Source organism: Lipophrys pholis (assembly GCF_963383615.2).
Source record: "Lipophrys pholis genome assembly, chromosome: 2".
NCBI classification, from domain to species: Eukaryota; Metazoa; Chordata; class Actinopteri; order Blenniiformes; family Blenniidae; genus Lipophrys; species Lipophrys pholis.
This window is the reverse complement of record NC_137636.1, coordinates 38,382,218-38,401,756: the sequence shown is the minus strand read 5'-3', so window position 1 is coordinate 38,401,756 and position 19,539 is coordinate 38,382,218. Positions and strand designations below refer to the sequence as shown.

The following is a 19,539-nucleotide window of genomic DNA, read 5'->3' as shown; positions in this document are numbered from 1 at the left end:
TGTGTCGTCGCACAATATTAGCATCTCTTCAATCATTTACTTTCTTTCTTCGTCTCTGCTCATCTTCCTCTCCACGCTCTTCATCTCGCTGCGTTCTGTCCTCCTCCCTGCATAGCGGCGTACCAACCTCGTTATCTGCCTACATACCTGGTTCACATCCAGCCGCCCCGTCACCATAGTTACTACCTATATACCAGGTTACTTACCTACGTAGCTCTAACTACCTTGTACCTACATTACCCTGTCTAAATACTTATCTACCTACTCATGCTGATGTTTTAATCTCCACGACCATCTGACATATTCACCCAATAGGCTGCAGAACCTGGAATACTACACCTCCAGTTATCCCAGAAAGCTCCACCTTTGTCGGTTTAAAACAAAATAAACAGTAAAAGATTTGGCTGATCAACAACCAAGCTAGTGATCATAAGGACAATCAAGCACTTCAGAAAATCCTTCTTAAATTGCACTGTATCTATGTCAGACTGCTGAGTAAGCACTTTAATATTTGCAATTTATGGAATAGGTTTTTAAGCAGAATTATTTTATCATCTTCGTCTTTGTTTTACCGTTTTGTTTTTATATGGTTTTATTGTTTATATATGTTTGTAACCTGGTTTGGTTTCATGTGGGACGACAGATGGAAATTAGCCTTGTGCTAAATCCGGCATTTTTACCTTGGAAGAGATGACCTGTTAGTAGTAGTAAGTAAGTATCCCGTCCAAACTAACTGATAAATGAAATGAAATAATGATCCATCTATTTGCCTAGTGATTTACCCGCCTCGTTACTTACCTGCTCAGTTACTTACCCGTCTATCTATAGTTTCTATAGTCATGACCTACTGATCAATCTACCAACCAACCTTTTCAAATCTACCTTATCAATCTAGTAACTTATTAACCAAGTCTACTGTATGTATCAGTTACCTTAGTTACTGCCACTGAGGAATGTACCTGAAAACCATGTAAAACAGTACCTACCAGGTCACCATAACTGCCGACTGACCTACCTAGTTAGTTATGACTGATCAACTTACCTAATAGCCACACTTACCTAGTGACCTACCTGACTACCCATCAGCCCCTGCCTGCCTGCTGAGCAGCTGCCCACAGACCTGCTGAGAGCGTAGGCTGAGCTTTGTGCTGTTATTTTTAAAAGGAAAGTGGGCAGGAATCTGTTTATCAGGTTGAACGATCAGGACTTTATCCAGCGTGACTTTCTCCTCACAGGAACTCCAACTTCACGTGTCCTCTGTCCAACAGACACGCTACCATTTGATCAGAGCTGTGACCATGTGACCGTGTTAGCGTCGCGTCAGCGCCGTCCACCGTGACGCGACCTTTTCCTCCGACCGTTTCGCTCAGCAGCCGTCAGATCGTCTGTGATGATGTGAGGAAAATATCCGACATGTGGCTCATTCTGCTCTTCAGAGTCAATCAAACACAAACATTGTTTACCTGAGCAAAGCGAACAGGAAATGAGCTTCCTGCATCTCAAAGCCTGGTGCTTTAATCAGGAGGTTCACCTTCGCAGCGTTCACTACACATCCATATGACAGTAATCTAATGAGCTGAGTTCTACGCACACTCTGCTTTCGTTTGGATGAACAGATGAAATGAAGCCGTGACGTTCACACCGTCTCTCCTCCACGTCCCTCAGGGCTCGGCAGCGTTCCGGCTCAGTAGCTTAGCTTCAGCTGGAGTCTGTGCCTCGTTTCTCTCTGCCTATGTTTGTGGTGATAAAGTCCAGCTCAGCTGTAACCTGCAGACTGAGGCAGTGCAGCATTTAGCCGCTAAAGAGGCTAATTCAGCCTTGAGGTCACCGAAGGAGAATCAAATCGTATCGAACTGAGGCTGTTAGCATTTAGAAGCTCAGGTCTGATACTGACGGACCACTGGTACTCATATAAAACTTCCCAATTTAACCCAGGGAGCGTCAGCAACGTCGGTAGCAGGTACATCAAATATCAAGAGAAGGAGAAAGAAAGTTCGTACAACACCAGCAGAGTTAATCTGCTCAGCACGGAACTCCAAGCCATGCTACATGCTATATGCTAAAGGGTTTCAGGGCTCATACACTAATGATGCTACATGGTACATGCTAAAGGGTTTCAGGGCTCACACACTAATGATGCTACATGCTAAAGGGTTTCAGGGCTCACACACTAATGATACTACATGCTACATGCTAAAGGGTTTCAGGGCTCACACACTAATGATGCTACATGCTACATGCTAAAGGGTTTCAGGGCTCACACACTAATGATGCTACATGCTAAAGGGTTTCAGGGCTCACACACTAATGATACTACATGCTACATGCTAAAGGGTTTCAGGGCTCACACACTAATGATGCTACATGCTACATGCTAAAGGGTTTCAGGGCTCACACACTAATGATGCTACATGCTAAACATGATAAAGTGTCTCATACTCTCATCACCAGCAGCTCGGTTCCTTGGTCTACAGTCGACAGTAGCATAGCACAGTGCAGCTATAGATGCTATGCGCTACGCACTGCGCTATGTTCAGCACACTGCGCTACTTGCTGCGCTATTCGCTACGTGTATGGTAGATGCAGTCGTATCCTGGAACCTTCAAGGCTGGTGGAGGCAACGTAGCGTCGACACAGAGGCTGTGAGGAAGACGTTCATAGCAATGCATAGCTTATTGTTTGCGTATGGAGTATAAATTAGGCTTCATGGTATTTATTAAGGACTCATATCAGTACTCGGTATCGGCAACCATCCGCCTCCAGATAACTGACGAGAGACACAGGAGGCTCGTCCAAGAATCGCCACACGTCTTCAACCTGTTCTTTCTCCTCACGTGGTGGGAAGCCGTTACCATGGAAACTGTAGGTTAACAGTAGTAGAAACAGCACAACTTTTCTTCACTGTTGACCTCTGACCTCTGCACCATTTGTTCCAGAGTGACGTCACAAAGGTTTCACCATGAAGCTGTCGTCGGTCAGATCCTGGATCAGGCCTCAGTCTGATCACAGGTCTTGGATCTCAGGTCGCGTTCACACCAGCACCGTTTGATCCCTGTTGGATTTCAGGGACTTTCAGAGAAGGTCTGCCTCTTTTGGGTGAAACGAAAGCGCAGTGCATTCTGGGTAGGAAGTAAACAGCGCTAACAGCGCTATTCTGATAAAGCATCTTCTTTTCATCTTCTGTTTTGTCTCCATCTTCTCTCCATCTTCTCGCCATCTTCCCTCCATCTTCTTCCGTCTTCTCTTCCTGTTCTCTTCATGTTCTCTCTATCTTCTCATCGTCTTCTCTTTGTCTTCTCTCTGTCTTCTCTGTCTTCTCTCCACCTTCTCTCCATCTTCTCTCCGTATTCTCTGCGTCTTCTCTTCGTCTTCTCTACATCTTCTTTTCATCTTCTTTTCATCTTCTCTGTCTTCTCTCCATCTTCTCTCCGTATTCTCTGCGTCTTCTCTTCGTCTTCTCTACATCTTCTATTCATCTTCTTTTCATCTTCTCTGTTTTCTCTCCATCTTCTCTTTGTCTACTTTCCATCTTCTCTACTTTTACTCTCAATCTTCTCTCCATTTTCTCTCCTTCTCTCCTTCTTCTCTGCCTCTTGTGGCCTCCAGCCTCTCTTCTTCTCTGATTGATTTCTTCCCTCCTTTTCTGCATCCTCATCCCACCTCTTTGTTTTGATGTGCTCAGACCTGTTGCCTCTCTGGTTGCCCCCCCCCCCCCCCCCCCATCATATACACAGCATCGGTCTCCAGGACGACCAGCGGAGCAGGAAGAACAGCGCTGTGGGGGCGGTGATGGTGGAGGTGGACGCAGCATGATAATGAGAGACACATCGTGGCTGTTTCATTGGTTACCTGCTTTCTTTGCTTGCTTGAGGAGATTAAAAGAAGAGTTGGAGGATCCGTCAGCTGATCCCTGAGACCTCAGCTGGTTTCTTTCACGTTCCTCCGAGCTTCTAGCACAGAGCTGAGGAGTGAAGGAGTGAATGCATCTCCAGGGGGAGGGCAGTCACATTTCATATAAAAATTGTTAAAAAAAAAAATAGTTTGTTTAGTTTTTTTTCTCAATAAATTAATTAGACATGCTGGGAAAGGTGGTGGAACCAAACTCAATATAAATTCAACTCAATTTTATTTCTACAGCACTAAACACACCACAGTCATCTGAAGGCACTTTGGAAGGGAAAACCCAACAATTTTCCATGAGCAAATAGAGAAGATGGTCGGAAAAAAAATATATTTTTAACAGGAAGAAACCTGCAGAACCAGACTTTATGCGATAAGACTGAAGTTCTGTCCTTTCTGTCCACTGGGTGGCAGCAGTGAGTCAGTCCGACTCACTGACTTTTCTTCTTTTAGTAGAGTTTTAACTGTTTCTCACATCTTTTCTCTCTCTGAACCAAGCTTGTGTTGTTGTGTGTGACTCACTACACCATCTGATGGTTGAAAGTGGAACTGCAGGTTTTGATGGAAACTTCTGTCAACGTCACAGTTGGTCTGAAATAAGAATAAAACATTCCAGCTTGAAGTGTTTAATTGATCTTTTAAACTTAATTCTAATCTTGTCAAACATTATCGGGATAAAAATGACCAGGCTTCAATCAGGTCCTCATTTCAGAGCCTGTGTTGACAGAAAGCATCGGTCGGTCACACGTGTCTGATCTTTCACAGATGGAATCTCGAGTCCTTGACAGGAGTCGTTCTCTGAGAGCCACAGTAAACAAACCATTCAGCAACGTGTGGACAGCAACAGACTCACAGTCGTCATGGTTTTTATTAGAAGGTACTCAGTCACTTAGAAAGAAATCCTTTATTTATATTAATTTTGCCCTCAAGTGGTTTTAGTGAACATGACAGCGACAAAGTAGAAAATCCTGTCAGGACTGAATGAATAAATAACGGTGTGGTGTTTAATTCAGTTTACTTCCTCTGGGCCTTCCTACGTCTACAGGAGCCTGTCATGCTGAATGTCACACACCTTCCACAGTTTGGGCTTTTAAAAATCAGTTTTAAAATGTTTCTATTGGCTGCAGAGTTAAGACACGCCTCCTCACATGTGATGACATCATCTGGATTTTCTCACCGTTTTACAAGGAAAAAGAAAAACAGAGAATCTGACATGAAAAATTCTGAAATACTCCGATTATAAAATAAAACTCTTGATATGAACTGAAGGAACGGATGTATTTTACGCTTCACGGAGTGTTGAACAGTCTGAAGTCGTGTTTGGATAGATTCATGTTTACATGGTGTACTTATGATTATTTACCCATTTTAAATAAAAACACCTATTTTGTTTAAGTATGTGGAGATCAGATGTACAAAATCTTGTCAGATGAATTGATTGATTGGTAATTCCTGTGGAAATCCAGCATGATTGTGTGTGTGTGTGTGTGTGTGTGTGTGTGTGTGTGTGTGTGTGTGTGTGTGTGTGTGTGTGTGTGTGTGTGTGTGTGTGTGTGTGTGTGTGTGTGTGTGTGTGTGTGTGTGTGCGTGTGTGTGTCGTCAAGGTTCCCTGGACGAGACGCTGAAGTCTGAAGGTTCTTGCTTTGTAGGTGAAGCGTTTGAGTGTGAACGCCACCATGTGGAGGACAGACGTCTGTTCGCCTTCATGATGGTTGGTCTTTGTTCTGCTGTGTGGAGACGTTCTGCTTCAAAGACGTTCTGCTTTAAAGACGTTCTGGTTCAAAGATGTTATGCTTTAAAGACGTTCTGGTTCAAAGACGTTCTGCTTCAAAGACGCTCTGCTTCAAAGATGTTCTACTTTAAAGATGTTCTGCTTTAAAGACACTGTGGTTTAAAGACGTTCTGCTTTAAAGACGTTCTGCTTCAAAGACGTTCTGCTTTAAAGACACTGTGGTTTAAAGACGTTCTGCTTTAAAGACGTTCTGCTTCAAAGACGTTCTGCTTTAAAGACGTTCTGGTTCAAAGACGTTCTGCTTTAAAGACGTTCTGCTTCAAAGACGTTCTGCTTTAAAGACGTTCTGGTTCAAAGACGTTCTGCTTTAAAGACGTTTTGCTTTAAAGACGTTTTGCTTCAAAGACGTTCTGCTTTAAAGACGTTCTGGTTCAAAGACGTTCTGCTTTAAAGACGTTCTGCTTCAAAGACGTTCTGCTTTAAAGACGTTCTGCTTCAAAGACGTTCTGCTTTAAAGACGTTCTGCTTCAAAGACGTTCTGCTTTAAAGACGTTCTGCTTCAAAGACGTTCTGTTTTAAAGACGTTCTGCTTTAAAGACGTTTTGCTTCAAAGACGTTCTGCTTTAAAGACGTTCTGCTTTAAAGACGTTCTGGCTTAAAGACGTTCTGGTTCAAAGACGTTCTGTTTAAAGACGTTCTGCTTCAAAGACGTTCTGCTTTAAAAACGTTATGCTTTAAAGATGTTCTACTTTAAAGATGTTCTGCTTTAAAGACGTTCTGCTTTAAAGACGTTCTGCTTTGAAGATGTTCTTGTGTGAAGATGTTTTGGCGTTCCTCCTGAAGCAGGTGGTTCTTGTAGACCTGCGTCATGATGTAAATGAACCGATCTCCACGTTGTTTTGTTTCCATGTCGGAGTCACAGTGACGACTCATCTGTCAGTGTTCCCGTGGTGTTACTCTGTCAGAGATCACACATGGAAGCACTATAACCCCGCCCCCCTACATATACACACATACACACACACACACACACACACACACACACCGCCTACTCCACCTCCTTCACATGGAGCTCCTCTGACTTACATCCAGCTCGAACCGCGTCTCTTTAGAACCTGACTGGATGTGGTGGAGTCAAACTGGTGGATAACATTTCTGTGTGTGTGTGTGTGTGTGTGTGTGTGTGTGTGTGTGTGTGTGTGTGTGTGTGTGTGTGTGTGTGTGTGTGTGTGTGTGTGTGTGTGTGTGTGTGTGTGTGTGTGTGTGTGTGTGTGTGTGAGCTGCAACCCCCCCCTCCAATTGTATCGCTTCCTGAATATCTGTTCTCCAGGAATCAGAGGAGCTCGTTTATATAACGCTGCTGGCTGTCCCTCGAGGCGTGTGTGTGTGTGTGTGTGTGTGTGTGTGTGTGTGTGTGTGTGTGTGTGTGTGTGTGTGTGTGTGTGTGTGTGTGTGTGTGTGTGTGTGTGTGTGTGTGTGTGTGTGTGTGTGTGTGTGTACTGTAAACTTGTAAGCAACTCGATTTGGGTCACTGACAGTGGAACGACCTCAACAAGGCAGCTAAATAAGAAACCCTCTACTGCCCCCTGGTGGACGGACATATATCCAACAGCTGTGATTGTGTGTGTGTGCTCCTGTTCAGTGGGGGAGGGGCTCCTCATTTAAACTGACCCAGCGTGTAGCATCAGTGTTAGCCTGTATGTGAAGTGGCTAAGGAGCATTAACATTCTGAAATAAAAGTTACCTTTTCTTTCTGGGGTGTTTCTGCTGTTTGTTCACGTCTCAACTTCCTGTTATTTTGTTTGCTCAGCTCACTGTTAGCTGTAGCATTAGCATGACGCACAGGTCCGCTAACAATACTAACTTAGTTACAGTGACTAAGTCCCACTGCTTTTATTATGTCTTAAATCCCTCAGAGGGACAAACTCAACAGCTACATCAGGATTATAGCACATCTTCCTCCTCTAACATCAGATTATAGCACATCTTCCTCCTCTAACATCAGATTATAGCACATCTTCCTCCTCTAACATCAGATTATAGAGCATCTTCCCCCTCTAACATCAGATTATAGAGCACCTTCTGCCTCTAACATCCGAGTATAGAGCATCTTCCTCCTCTAACAAGAGATTATAGAGCATCTGCTGCCTCTAACATCCGATTATAGAGCATCCTCCCCCTCTAACATCAGATTATAGAGCCCCTTCTGCCTCTAACATCCGATTATAGAGCATCTTCCTCCTCTAACATGAGATTATAGAGCATCTGCTGCCTCTAACATCCAATTATAGAGCATCTCCCCCTCTAACATCCGATTATAGAGCACCGCCCCCCTCTAACATCAGATCATAGAGCATCTTCTGCCTCTAACATCCGATTATAGAGCATCTTCCTCCTCTAACATCAGATTATAGAGCATCTTCTGCCTCTAACATCCGATTATAGAGCACCGTACTCCTCTAACATGAGATTATAGAGCATCTGCTGCCTCTAACATCCGATTATAGAGCATCTTCTGCCTCTAACATCAGATTATAGAGCATCGTCTGCCTCTAACATCCGATTATAGAGCATCTTCGTCATCTAACAGCCGATTATAGAGGGTCTTCCTCCTCTAACATCAGATTATATAGCCTCTTCCTCCCTCTGTGAATCAACCATCACACTAACAGCTCAACTAATGCTTTTGCTAACGCTAATGCTAATGCCAATGCTGACAAAGGACGTCACCAGGAACTTGATGTTGTTTTATTGCAGTAATCAGATTACTTATTAAAGGAGGAACTAGGAGTGAAAGAAGACAGGCTGTGGCGTCTGTCAGAACTCCGTTAATCTCCGGTGTCTCAGAACGGCGAACATGTGACAGCAGCTCTGCGTGTTGAGAGAGATTTTCCACTGGTACACGTGTGTTCATCACAGATTACTGGACGGCCGCTGGATGATTAAAACCATGAAGATTGGAGCAGAGAGTCAGTGAGCTGAGGAGGACGAGGGAACCAGCCGCCGTGTTGTCAAGACTTTACCCGGTTCATACAAACGGAGGGAGAACCTACACAACGTTCTCCCACAACAAGACGAATGAGGCCCTAAACAGGAAGAGAGACTGAGAGGACATGGAATGAGAGATTAAACATGATTAATAATTCAATAAGTTCAGTCTAAAACATTCTGAATCTGTGATGATCTGACTTTTTGAGACGTTAATTCATGTATTTTGGCCGATTTGGGGTTTGAATATATTTTGAAATATTGATATAAAAATGTTTTAACACAGTGAACCAAGCACCTGGCAAAGGGCTTCGCTCTACCGAGTGTAGCTCTAGTTGATTATTAATGAATTAGTTCATGAAACATGGAGGCAGATAAACGCCTCAGATTGGTTCGGGTCAAAGTGTCGGGACGGTAACGTGTCTTCTCAGACTCCTGGTTTCACAAAGTTTGCTGGCTGACTAACAAACTGCACTCTTGACCTGAATCGTCTCAAGACGGGTTTGTGGACCAAAGTGGGCTTGAAGGTCTGAAAATGAGGTTCTGTTTGAAAGACCAGCAGCCGCCAGCAGGAAGTCCGGATGCTAAAGGAGTTAGCCTCAGAGCATGTCTGTATAGACGAGCAGTGAAAACATTTGGTTTTAAAAGAGAATCTCATGTTGAGGTTTGATGATCTCTGATGATCAGCGATGAGAAAGAGGATCTTTATTCTTTATTTTTAGCTGTTTTACACCAACAAAGTACATTTATCGTCCTGTAGTGTTTATTTTCATTCTTTCTCTCTCTCCAGGTCGCAATTATCGCCGGGAACTTTGAGCTCGCTGAGCTCATCAAGAACCATAAAGAGTCGGACATAGGTGAGTGACACCCCCCCCACCCCCCCCCCACCCCCCTCCCCCCCACCCCACAATCTCCTCCAGGATACATTTCAAATCCTCCCCGGGTTTGATCCTGCTAAACAACCTCGCAGTATAATCCCCCTGCGCGGGATTACCAGAGGATGAAAGTTTTGTTTCCACTCGGACAATCCCAGCCAGAAATGATCAATGTGAGGGGAGCCGATTGGAGCGTCTCTGCGAGGTGTCCAAGCGGCGCCTCGCCTCGCCTCGCCGGAGGATTCCAATGAGGATTTAAAGATCATCACTTGATTGTTTCTCAGACGACGAGTTGCTGGTTTCATGTGTGGCGATGAGGTTCCCAGTGTCTCTCACGTTCAAAGTCATTAAAACAACTTCCGTCAGTCGGACGTGTCAATTAAAGATGGAGGATTTTAAAACTGCGCTCTTCAGTTGTCTTCTGGTCTCGTTCATCCCTGACGATTGACAGTCTGAGGCCTCGTTTCCATGACAAGGTGGAAACTCACTATTTCTGCGTTTCAGAAAAGTTTTAAGTTTTTATGGTGAAGTTCTGAAAACAATGTTCGTTTCCACGCAAAGAGGCAAAACCCCGAAAACGTTGCAATTTCCATGTTGGTCCACTGGTTGGTGCTGTTGTTTGTATGCAGTGAAGAACAAAACATTCCGTCTATGGAAACGGCTGAAAACAAATGAGGCTTCTTCTCCTTGAAGACGGCAGAAAGCGCTCCTGGTCCTGGTCCTGGTCCTGGTCCTGGTCCTGGTCCTGGTCCTGGTCTTTGTCTTTGTCTTTGTCTTTGTCTTTGTCTTTGTCTTGGTCTTGGTCTTGGTCTTGGTCTTGGTCTTGGTCCTGGTCCTGGTGCTGATGCTGATGCTGATGCTGATGCTGATGCTGGTCCTGGTCCTGGTCCTGGTCCTGGTCCTGGTCCTGGTCCTGGTCCTGGTGCTGATGCTGGTCCTGGTCCTGGTCCTGGTGCTGATGCTGGTCCTGGTCCTGGTCCTGGTCCAGTTCACCACGTTGGTAGTAACTAGTAGTTCTGCACATGCTCAGTAGAGTCAGTCAGAACAAAGTTTCCTCCGTGGTGTCATGACTCCAGTCCATATTCTCCTGGACTTGGTACTTTTGTCACCGTAATAACAATCCAACTTGGTGGTTTTATTTTGACAGTCACCATAATAACAGTCCAACTTGGTGGTTTTATTTTGACAGTCACCATAATAACAGTCCAACTTGGTGGTTTTATTTTGACAGTCACCATAATAACAATCCAACTTGGTGGTTTTATTTTGACAGTCACCATAATAACAATCCAACTTTGTGGTTTTATTTTGACAGTCACAGTAATAACAATCCAACTTGGTGGTTTTATTTTGACAGTCACCATAATAACAATCCAACTTGGTGGTTTTATTTTGACAGTCACCATAATAACAATCCAACTTGGTGGTTTTATTTTGACAGTCACCATAATAACAGTCCAACTTGGTGGTTTTATTTTGACAGTCACCATAATAACAATCCAACTTGGTGGTTTTATTTTGACAGTCACCATAATAACAATCCAACTTTGTGGTTTTATTTTGACAGTCACAGTAATAACAATCCAACTTGGTGGTTTTATTTTGACAGTCACCATAATAACAATCCAACTTGGTGGTTTTATTTTGACAGTCACCATAATAACAATCCAACTTGGTGGTTTTATTTTGACAGTCACCATAATAACAATCTAACTTGGTGGTTTTATTTTGACAGTCACCATAATAACAATCTAACTTGGTGGTCTGTCCACTAGAATGTTCTCCTAGTGTTTGTTTAGAGCTCATTGTTCACTGCTGTGTGTGTGTGTGTGCGTGCGTGCGTGCGTGCGTGCGTGCGTGCGTGCGTGCGTGCGTGCGTGCGTGCGTGCGTGCGTGCGTGCGTGCGTGCGTGCATGTGTGTGTGTGTGTGTGTGTTCTTTCAGTACTAAAACTAACAACAGCTCCAACTAGTGGACCAACATTGAAAGTACATAGTTTTCAGAATGTTGCCATGGAAACGATGCCTTTTCCCCTGAAGTGTTGTCGTGTAAAACTTCCCCGACGTAACAGGATGTTTCCTACAGCGACAGTGAGAACGATGAAACGTTGACAACAGACGGATGAACGTCTGTGATTTCTGACATTAACCACGGTTTCATGATTGTGTGTGAAGACTTGTGGTTCTGAACAGGGTTCAGGACTTCCTGAGGGTTCTACGGGTCAATTCTAACGACTGGGGAGTCTCAAAGGAAAGAGTTTCTACTTCTTGACTTGAAGGACAAATTCAAAGTGACTGAGAGCTGGAGCTTCGAGTTCATCAGGTTCATTATGTCTACAGTTGGTTTGTAATTGGTTGGTTTGGTGACTAGTTGGTCTTGATGAATAGTTGGTCTTAGTGACTAGTTGGTCCTGGTTACTAGTTGGTCCTCGTTACTAGTTGGAAAATGTCTTAGTGACGAGTTGGTCTTGATGAATAGTTGGTCCTGGTGACTCGTTGGAAAATGTCTTAGTGACTAGTTGGTCTTGGTGACTAGTTGGTCTTGGTGACTAGTTGGTCCTGGTGACTAGTTGGTCTTGGTGACTAGTTGGTCTTGGTGACTAGTTGGTCCTGGTGACTAGTTGGTCTTGGTGACTAGTTGGAAAATGTCTTAGTGACGAGTTGGTCTTGATGAATAGTTGGTCCTGGTGACTCGTTGGAAAATGTCTTAGTGACTAGTTGGTCTTGGTGACTAGTTGGTCTTGGTGACTAGTTGGTCTTGATGAATAGTTGGTCCTGGTGACTCGTTGGAAAATGTCTTAGTGACTAGTTGGTCTTGGTGACTAGTTGGTCTTGGTGACTAGTTGGTCCTGGTGACTAGTTGGTCTTGGTGACTAGTTGGTCTTGGTGACTAGTTGGTCCTGGTGACTAGTTGGTCTTGGTGACTAGTTGGTCCTGGTGACTCGTTGGAAAATGTCTTAGTGACGAGTTGGTCTTGGTGACTAGTTGGTCTTGGTGACTAGTTGGTCCTGGTGACTAGTTGGTCTTGGTGACTAGTTGGTCCTGGTGACTCGTTGGAAAATGTCTTAGTGACGAGTTGGTCTTGGTGACTAGTTGGTCCTGGTGACTAGTTGGTCTTGGTGACTAGTTGGTAAGCGTCTTGTGGCACGCTGAAGCCCCGCCCCCTCTCACCTCAGTGAAGCCCAGCTGGGTGCAGAACCTCTGCTATTTAAACAGCAGGGAGCAGGAGAGCAGCAGTTCTACACTCACCACACAGTAACTGAGTAACACACTAGTTACTCTTAAGCACAGGTATTCTGTTACTTCACTTCAGACAGTTGCAGTCTCATACTGTTCAGGCACCACAAACAATAAAAGTTAATTTTACAAATTAGTACTTAATTAGAATAACTAGTTCTGACTTGAGTAACTACTTACTTATTAAAGTGCCCTGTAATCTTCCGGGTTATGATTTTCCCATGACTGTACTATTGTCGTGTTAGCATTAGCATTAGCATTAACATTAGATTTCGCCGGGCGTTTGGCACTGTGTGGGTCAGCCAAGGCTACATCAGTTAGCGGAGGAAGGTGATCTATAATCTGGATGTTAGAGAAGGAAGATGCTCTATAGTCTGATTTTAGAGGAGAAAGATGCTCTATGCTCTAATGTTCACTCCTAGTTCCTCCTTTAATAAGTAATCTGATTACTGCAATAAAACAACATCAAGTTCCTGGTGACGTCCTTTGTTAGCATTAGCATTAACATTAGCATTAGCAAAAGCATTAGCTGAGCTGTTAGTGTGATGGTTGATTCACAGAGGGAGGAAGATGCTATATAATCTGGTGTTAGTGGAGGAAGGTGCTCTATAATCTGGTGTTAGTGGAGGAAGATGCCTGTAATCTGTTTTTTAGTGGAGGAAGGTGCTCTATAATCTGATGTTAGAGGAGGAAGAGGCTCTATAATCTGGATGTTAGTGGAGGAAGGTGCTCTATAATCTGATGTTAGAGGAGGAAGAGGCTCTATAATCTGGATGTTAGTGGAGGAAGGTGCTCTATAATCTGATGTTAGAGGAGGAAGAGGCTCTATAATCTGGATGTTAGTGGAGGAAGATGCTCTATAATCTGATGTTATAGGTTGTTATGGATTTCCTCTTTCTGCACTGTGGTTTATTTCTGGGAGAAAACTTGATCTTGGTTGATGAAACAGGAACATTTCGTTCCCGGGGTGTTAATCTGAGGTGACTCAGATTAAGAACAGGAGGAGTGTTTGTTTCCAGGTTGAAGGTTCCAGACCGAGCCAGACTCAGAGCGCTGGGTTCTGAATGGTCTGTGGAGGAAGGCGCAGGGATTATCATAAAAGATGAACAAAAATAGATGGAAATCCTGCCGAGGACAGAGGGAGAGGAATGAAGGGAGAGGAATGTAATCTAATCTAATCTGAAGAAGTAATCCTGCAATTGTTGAGCTCTTCTCGTGGACCCCGCCCACCAGCATGCCGCCGCACGAGGCGGTGACCTGCTGCAGGGTTGAAGTGGTGCGGGATTACCCCTGAAAAGTCTGGTGCTGTGGATATCTGCTACCCCCCCACCTCCTGTACCCCCCGCCACCCCCTCCATCCCTCCCCACCTCCTGTACCCCTACCCACCCCCTCCATCCCTCCCCACCTCCTCCATCCCTCCCCACCTCCTGTACCCCTACCCACCCCCTCCATCCCTCCCCACCTCCTCCATCCCTCCCCACCTCCTGTACCCCTACCCACCCCCTCCATCCCTCCCCACCTCCTGTACCCCTACCCACCCCCTCCATCCCTCCCCACCTGCTCCATCCCTCCCCACCTCCTGTACCCCTACCCACCCCCTCCATCCCTCCCCACCTCCTCCATCCCTCCCCACCTCCTGTACCCCCCGCCACCTCCTCCATCCCTCCCCACCTCATCCATCCCTCTCTACCGTCACACCATTTAGACAAAGGTGCCCCTCCACACCCACCCCACCCATTTTCATCCGTCCCAAGTTTTCTGAAAGAGTAGCACCTACAGGCCCCGCCCACTTCCTCTCTGCCAGAGACAGCTTGTGTCAGGAAGAACCGCTGTATGAAGTCTGGTGTGTGTGTGTGTGTGTGTGTGTGTGTGTGTGTGTGTGTGTGTGTGTGTGTGTGTGTGTGTGTGTGTGTGTGTGTGTGTGTGTGTGTGTGTGTGTGTGTGTGTGTGTGTGTGTGTGTGTGTGTGTGATGTACCAGTTTAGCTGAACAAATCTTCCATCTTGCTCCATCTTTGTTTCTAGATTTCACAGTGACAGAAGAGATCGTCTCGTCGTGTTCTCATGTTCTCATGTTGTTAACGACTCGTGTTCTCATGGAGTCTTGTTCTCATCCTTTCATGTTCTCATGGAGTCTTGTTCTCATCCTTTCATGTTCTCATGGAGTCTTGTTCTCATCCTTTCATGTTCTCATGTCCGGGTGTTCTCATGGTGTCATCCCACTAATCATGAACCCAGTGAGGTCAACGATGGAATGTTTGCAGGCCAGACAAGCTGTAATGGAACCTTATGAATAAATTCAGCGATGAGCCCACAAGGGGCCATGATGGAACCAGAAATCCTTTAGTACCTGCAGCCCCTCTCACACAAATGTTGGCTGAGTGGTTCTTGTGTTCTCAGGAACTTAGGCCCCGCCCACACAAGCCAAAACCATCTTTCAAATCTGTCCACACATCACCATGAACTCGGCTCAACACGCTGCCTCAGGGCATGTAGTACGTATGCCAGGCCTTTAGGGGCGCTGTGACTCACCAAGACGCACCAGATATTCAGAAGAAGACATTGTTTTCTGTAGATGTGTGTTTTTGACTGTCCACACCTCAAAACCGAGCCGCTGTTTTATTATTTCCCCACTCTGGAAGCTGGGTTTAAAAAAAAACAACAACAAAAAACGTTTTCAGGCTCCTCAAGCTCCGCCCCCTTTGGATGACCAACCAAAAACTGTGTGTTTACGTGAAACAGAGTTCTGGTGTGGGCGGGGCTTGAGACGGGGAGAGGGACAGACAGACACAGAGACACGAGGCTGTGAAGTGGGACACAACGTCTCAGAGGACATTCATGTAGGGTGTGTGTGTGTGTGTGTGTGTGTGTGTGTGTGTGTGTGTGTGTGTGTGTGTGTGTGTGTGTGTGTGTGTGTGTGTGTGTGTGTGTGTGTGTGTGTGTGTGTGTGTGACCCAGTTCCTCCAGTTAATAGCCTGACATTCAGGCTCTATGAGGCGTTAACAGTCAGAAATAGAGCAGCTTGTTCTCCAGGTCGGGACGAAGGTAACAGACACTTCTCATGACTGAACCGGTCCAGTGGAGAAAAGCGTTAACGAACATATCGGAAGTTTATATCAGATCAATCTGACTTCAATACAAATAAAAAACCACAATCTGATGAGAGTCCGGCGCCACGTGGCTCCGCCCCCATGCTGGTTTGCCTCCTGAAGTTTCTCTGCTCACTGGAGTTTGGTTCTATTGAGGCGTTTGCATCATTAAAAGCTGCGACTTGTTCAGTGGAGCTGCAGACAATCAGCCAGTTTCTCATTACGCCGCAGTTTTATCTCTGAATGTCCGTTTCAGGAGGCAGAAACAACAATTACAGAAAGTAAATGAATATTTAAAGCAGCTCAGAGCGCCGAGGGACCAGTGTGCTGCTAACAAAAGGTTATTCACTGTCTTTAGTATTCAATCACACACACACACACACACACACACACACACACACACACACACACACACACACACACACACACACACACACACACACAGTGTACTGTATGTGGAAGATATCTGCTGTAAGCCTGTATAAGGATGATTGACAGACGGCTGTATTAGACCGCCCGCTGCCACAGTGTGATAATCCGTCATGGTGCTGTATTGACCCAACACACACACACACACACACACACACACACACACACACACACACACACACACACACACACACACACACTGATCGACAACGACTCCAAGTGAAATTGCCGTTACAGAACGGTGCTCAGAGCCCCGCCCACACCACAACGCCGTTTCACATAACCGGATCGTTTGTGTCCGATCATCCACACGGCGCGGCGTTTTAGGAGCCTGAAAAAGGGTTCCAGAGTGGGGACATTTTAAAACTCTACCACGGCTTTGAGGTGCGGATGGAAAAGACATTTAAAATGATGTAAATATGATGATGTCATCACCCCGCCTCTCAACAACATGGCGGACCACCTGCTTCAGGTGGAGCTGCAAAAGCTGCTGATGCTGGTCGCTTTAATTAGTTCAGCATGAGAGTTCTTGTTGTCTTCTTCTGCGTATTTAGTGTAGTTCTGACTGTTACAGCGCCACCTAAAGGCCTGGCAAATGTACTACATCGCTGTGAGCCGTGTTCGTAGTGACGTGTGGACGAAAGTTTGTTTTAAGAACGACGAGGAGAAAAAAAAATGGGGCCTGAAAGTCCTCCTTTTTCTCTTCCTCCTGCTCCTCCTGCTCCTGCTCTTTTTTCCTCCTCCTTCTCCTTCTTCTCCTTCTCCTCCTCCTCCTGCTCCTTTTCCTTCTCCTCCTCCTGCTCCTCCTGCTCTTCCTGCTCCTTCTCCTCCTCCTGCTCCTTTTCCTTCTCCTCTCCTCTTCTTCCTCCTCCTCCTCCTGCTCCTCCTCCTCTTCCTCCTGCTCCTTTTCCTTCTCCTCTCCTCTTCTTCCTCCTCTCCTGCTCTCCTCCTCTTCCTCCTCCTCCTCCTCCTCTTCCTCCTCCTCCTCCTCCTCCCTCCTTTTCTTCCTCCTCCTCCTCCTCCTCCTGCTCCTTTTCTTCCTCTTCCTCCTCCTCCTTTTCCTCCTCCTCCTCCTCCTCCTTTTCTTCCTCCTCCCTCCTCCTCCTCCTGCTCCTTTTCTTCCTCTTCCTCCTCCTCCTTTTCCTTCTCCTCTCCTCCTCCTCCCCCTCTTCCTTCTCCTCCTCCTTTTCCTCCTCCTCCTTTTCTTCCTCACCTCCTCCTCCTCCCCCTCTTCCTTCTCCTCCTCCTCCTTTTCCTCCTCCTCCTTTTCTTCCTCCTCCTCCTCCTCCTCTTCCTCCTACTCCTACTCCTACTCCTCCTTTTCTTCCTCCTCCTCCTCCTTCTCCTCCTCCTCCTACTCCTCCTTTCTTCTCCTCCTCTCTCCTCCTCCTCCTCCTCCTCCTCCTCCTCCTCTTTCTCCTCCTCCTCCTTTTCCTCCTCCTCCTCCTCCTTTTCTTCCTCCTCCTCCTCCTCCTCCTACTCCTCCTTTTCCTCCTCCTCCTCCTCCTCCTCCTCCTTTTCTTCCTCCTCCTCCTCCTCCTCCTCCTCCTCCTCCTCCTTTTATTCCTCCTCCTACTCCTCCTTTTCCTCCTCCTCCTCCTCCTCCCCCTCCTTTTCTTCCTCCTCCTCCTCCTCCTCCTCCTCCTTTTATTCCTCCTCCTACTCCTCCTTTTCCTCCTCCTCCTCCTCCTCCTCCTCCTTTTCTTCCTCCTCCTCCTCCTCCTCCTCCTTTTATTCCTCCTCCCACTCCTCCTTTTCTTCCTCCTCCTCCTCCTACTCCTCCTTTTATTCCTCCTCCTCCTCCTCCTCCTCCTCCTCCTCCTTTTCTTCCTCCTCCTCCTCCTCCTCCTTTTATTCCTCCTCCCACTCCTCCTTTTCTTCCTCCTACTCCTCCTCCTCCTCCTCCTCCTCCTCCTCCTCCTCCTCCTCTTCTTTCTCCTCCTCCTCCTTTTCCTCCTCCTCCTCCTCCTTTTCTTCCTCCTCCTCCTCCTCCTCCTCCTCCTCCTACTCCTCCTTTTATTCCTCCTCCTACTCCTCCTTTTCCTCCTCCTCCTCCTCCTCCTGCTCCTCCTCCTCCTCCTCCCTCCCTGCTTCCAGCTCTCTCAAAGCTTTGCAGCATCTCACTGATTGAGACCTTGATCTAGTTTGGGAACGTTGCCTGACCTCTGGAGATCCTAAGGTTCTGCAGGTTTAATCTCTTCATTTGGAGGAATCCATCCTCCAACCAGAACCAAGTCATGTTCTGCCTGTCTGACTTCCCATTGAGTTGTTCATCATGTGAAACATTCTAGAAATCTAACACGCTCAGGAACTCTTGCCTGTTCCAGAATGACCAGGACTCTGACACATTCTAGATATATGAGACGTTCTACAACTCTGGGAAATTCCAGAATCCTAGAAGTTCTCCAGAATCTGAGTGTGTGTGACTTCAGGTCTTGTGTGTTCAGTCTAGAACTCTTTAGGAGAAACAGCAGAGCTGCTCCTTGACCTGATGGAAAACCTGAATCCAGGTTATTTCTGCTTTTCTAACATCTCAGTTGCTCTCAGGTTCTCCGTGAATCAGGAGGATCTCTGTAGAATCTGTGGTGGAACGTTTCATCGGGTGACGAGAAGGTATAGCCGCGGGTTAGCTGTTAGCAGGGTTCAGTGGCAGCAGGTGATTAACCCGACACCCACGGAGCAACCAGAACCTGAGAACCAGCAGCAGGGAACCAGGCTCTGGTGAAACCTCGTTTACACAACATTTCAAGTTAAAACATCATTTTTGCATTTCCGTTCCAGGAAAGTTTCATGTTCACACAGCAATGGTTTGAAAAAGATGTCCGTTCACACAGAAGCAGCAGAAACACTGAAAATGATGTAGTTTCCATGTTGGTCCACTAGTTGGTACACACACACACTCACACACACACACACGCACACACACACACACACACACATACACACACACACACACACACACACACACACACAGCAGTGTTCATGTTTAGAGAACATTCTAGTGGACAGACCACCAAGTTGGATTGTTATTACGGTGACTGTCAAAATAAAAGTACCAAGTCCAGGAGAATATGGACTGGGAGTCATGACACTATGGAGGAAACTTGGTTCTGATTCGCTCGACTGAGCATGTGCAGAACTACTAGTTACTACCAATGTGGTGACCAGGACTAGGACTGGGACTAGGCCAAGGACCAGGACCAGGACTAGGACTGGGACTGGGACCAGGACTAGGACTGGGACTAGGCCAAGGACCAGGACCAGGACTAGGACTAGGACTAGGACTGGGACT

General features: G+C 46.1%; 1 protein-coding gene across 1 annotated transcript in view; it reads left to right on the top strand.

Moving 5' to 3' along the window:
* The window catches only part of shank2a (SH3 and multiple ankyrin repeat domains 2a), a gene marked incomplete at its 5' end in the record, with an annotated part of 142,634 nt that overhangs the window by 41,361 nt on the left and 81,734 nt on the right, over positions 1 to 19,539 (top strand). Inside the window, 1 exon segment of the mRNA XM_080458524.1 lies at positions 9,411 to 9,477. Within this exon segment, the coding sequence (XP_080314650.1) occupies positions 9,411 to 9,477 (67 nt within the window).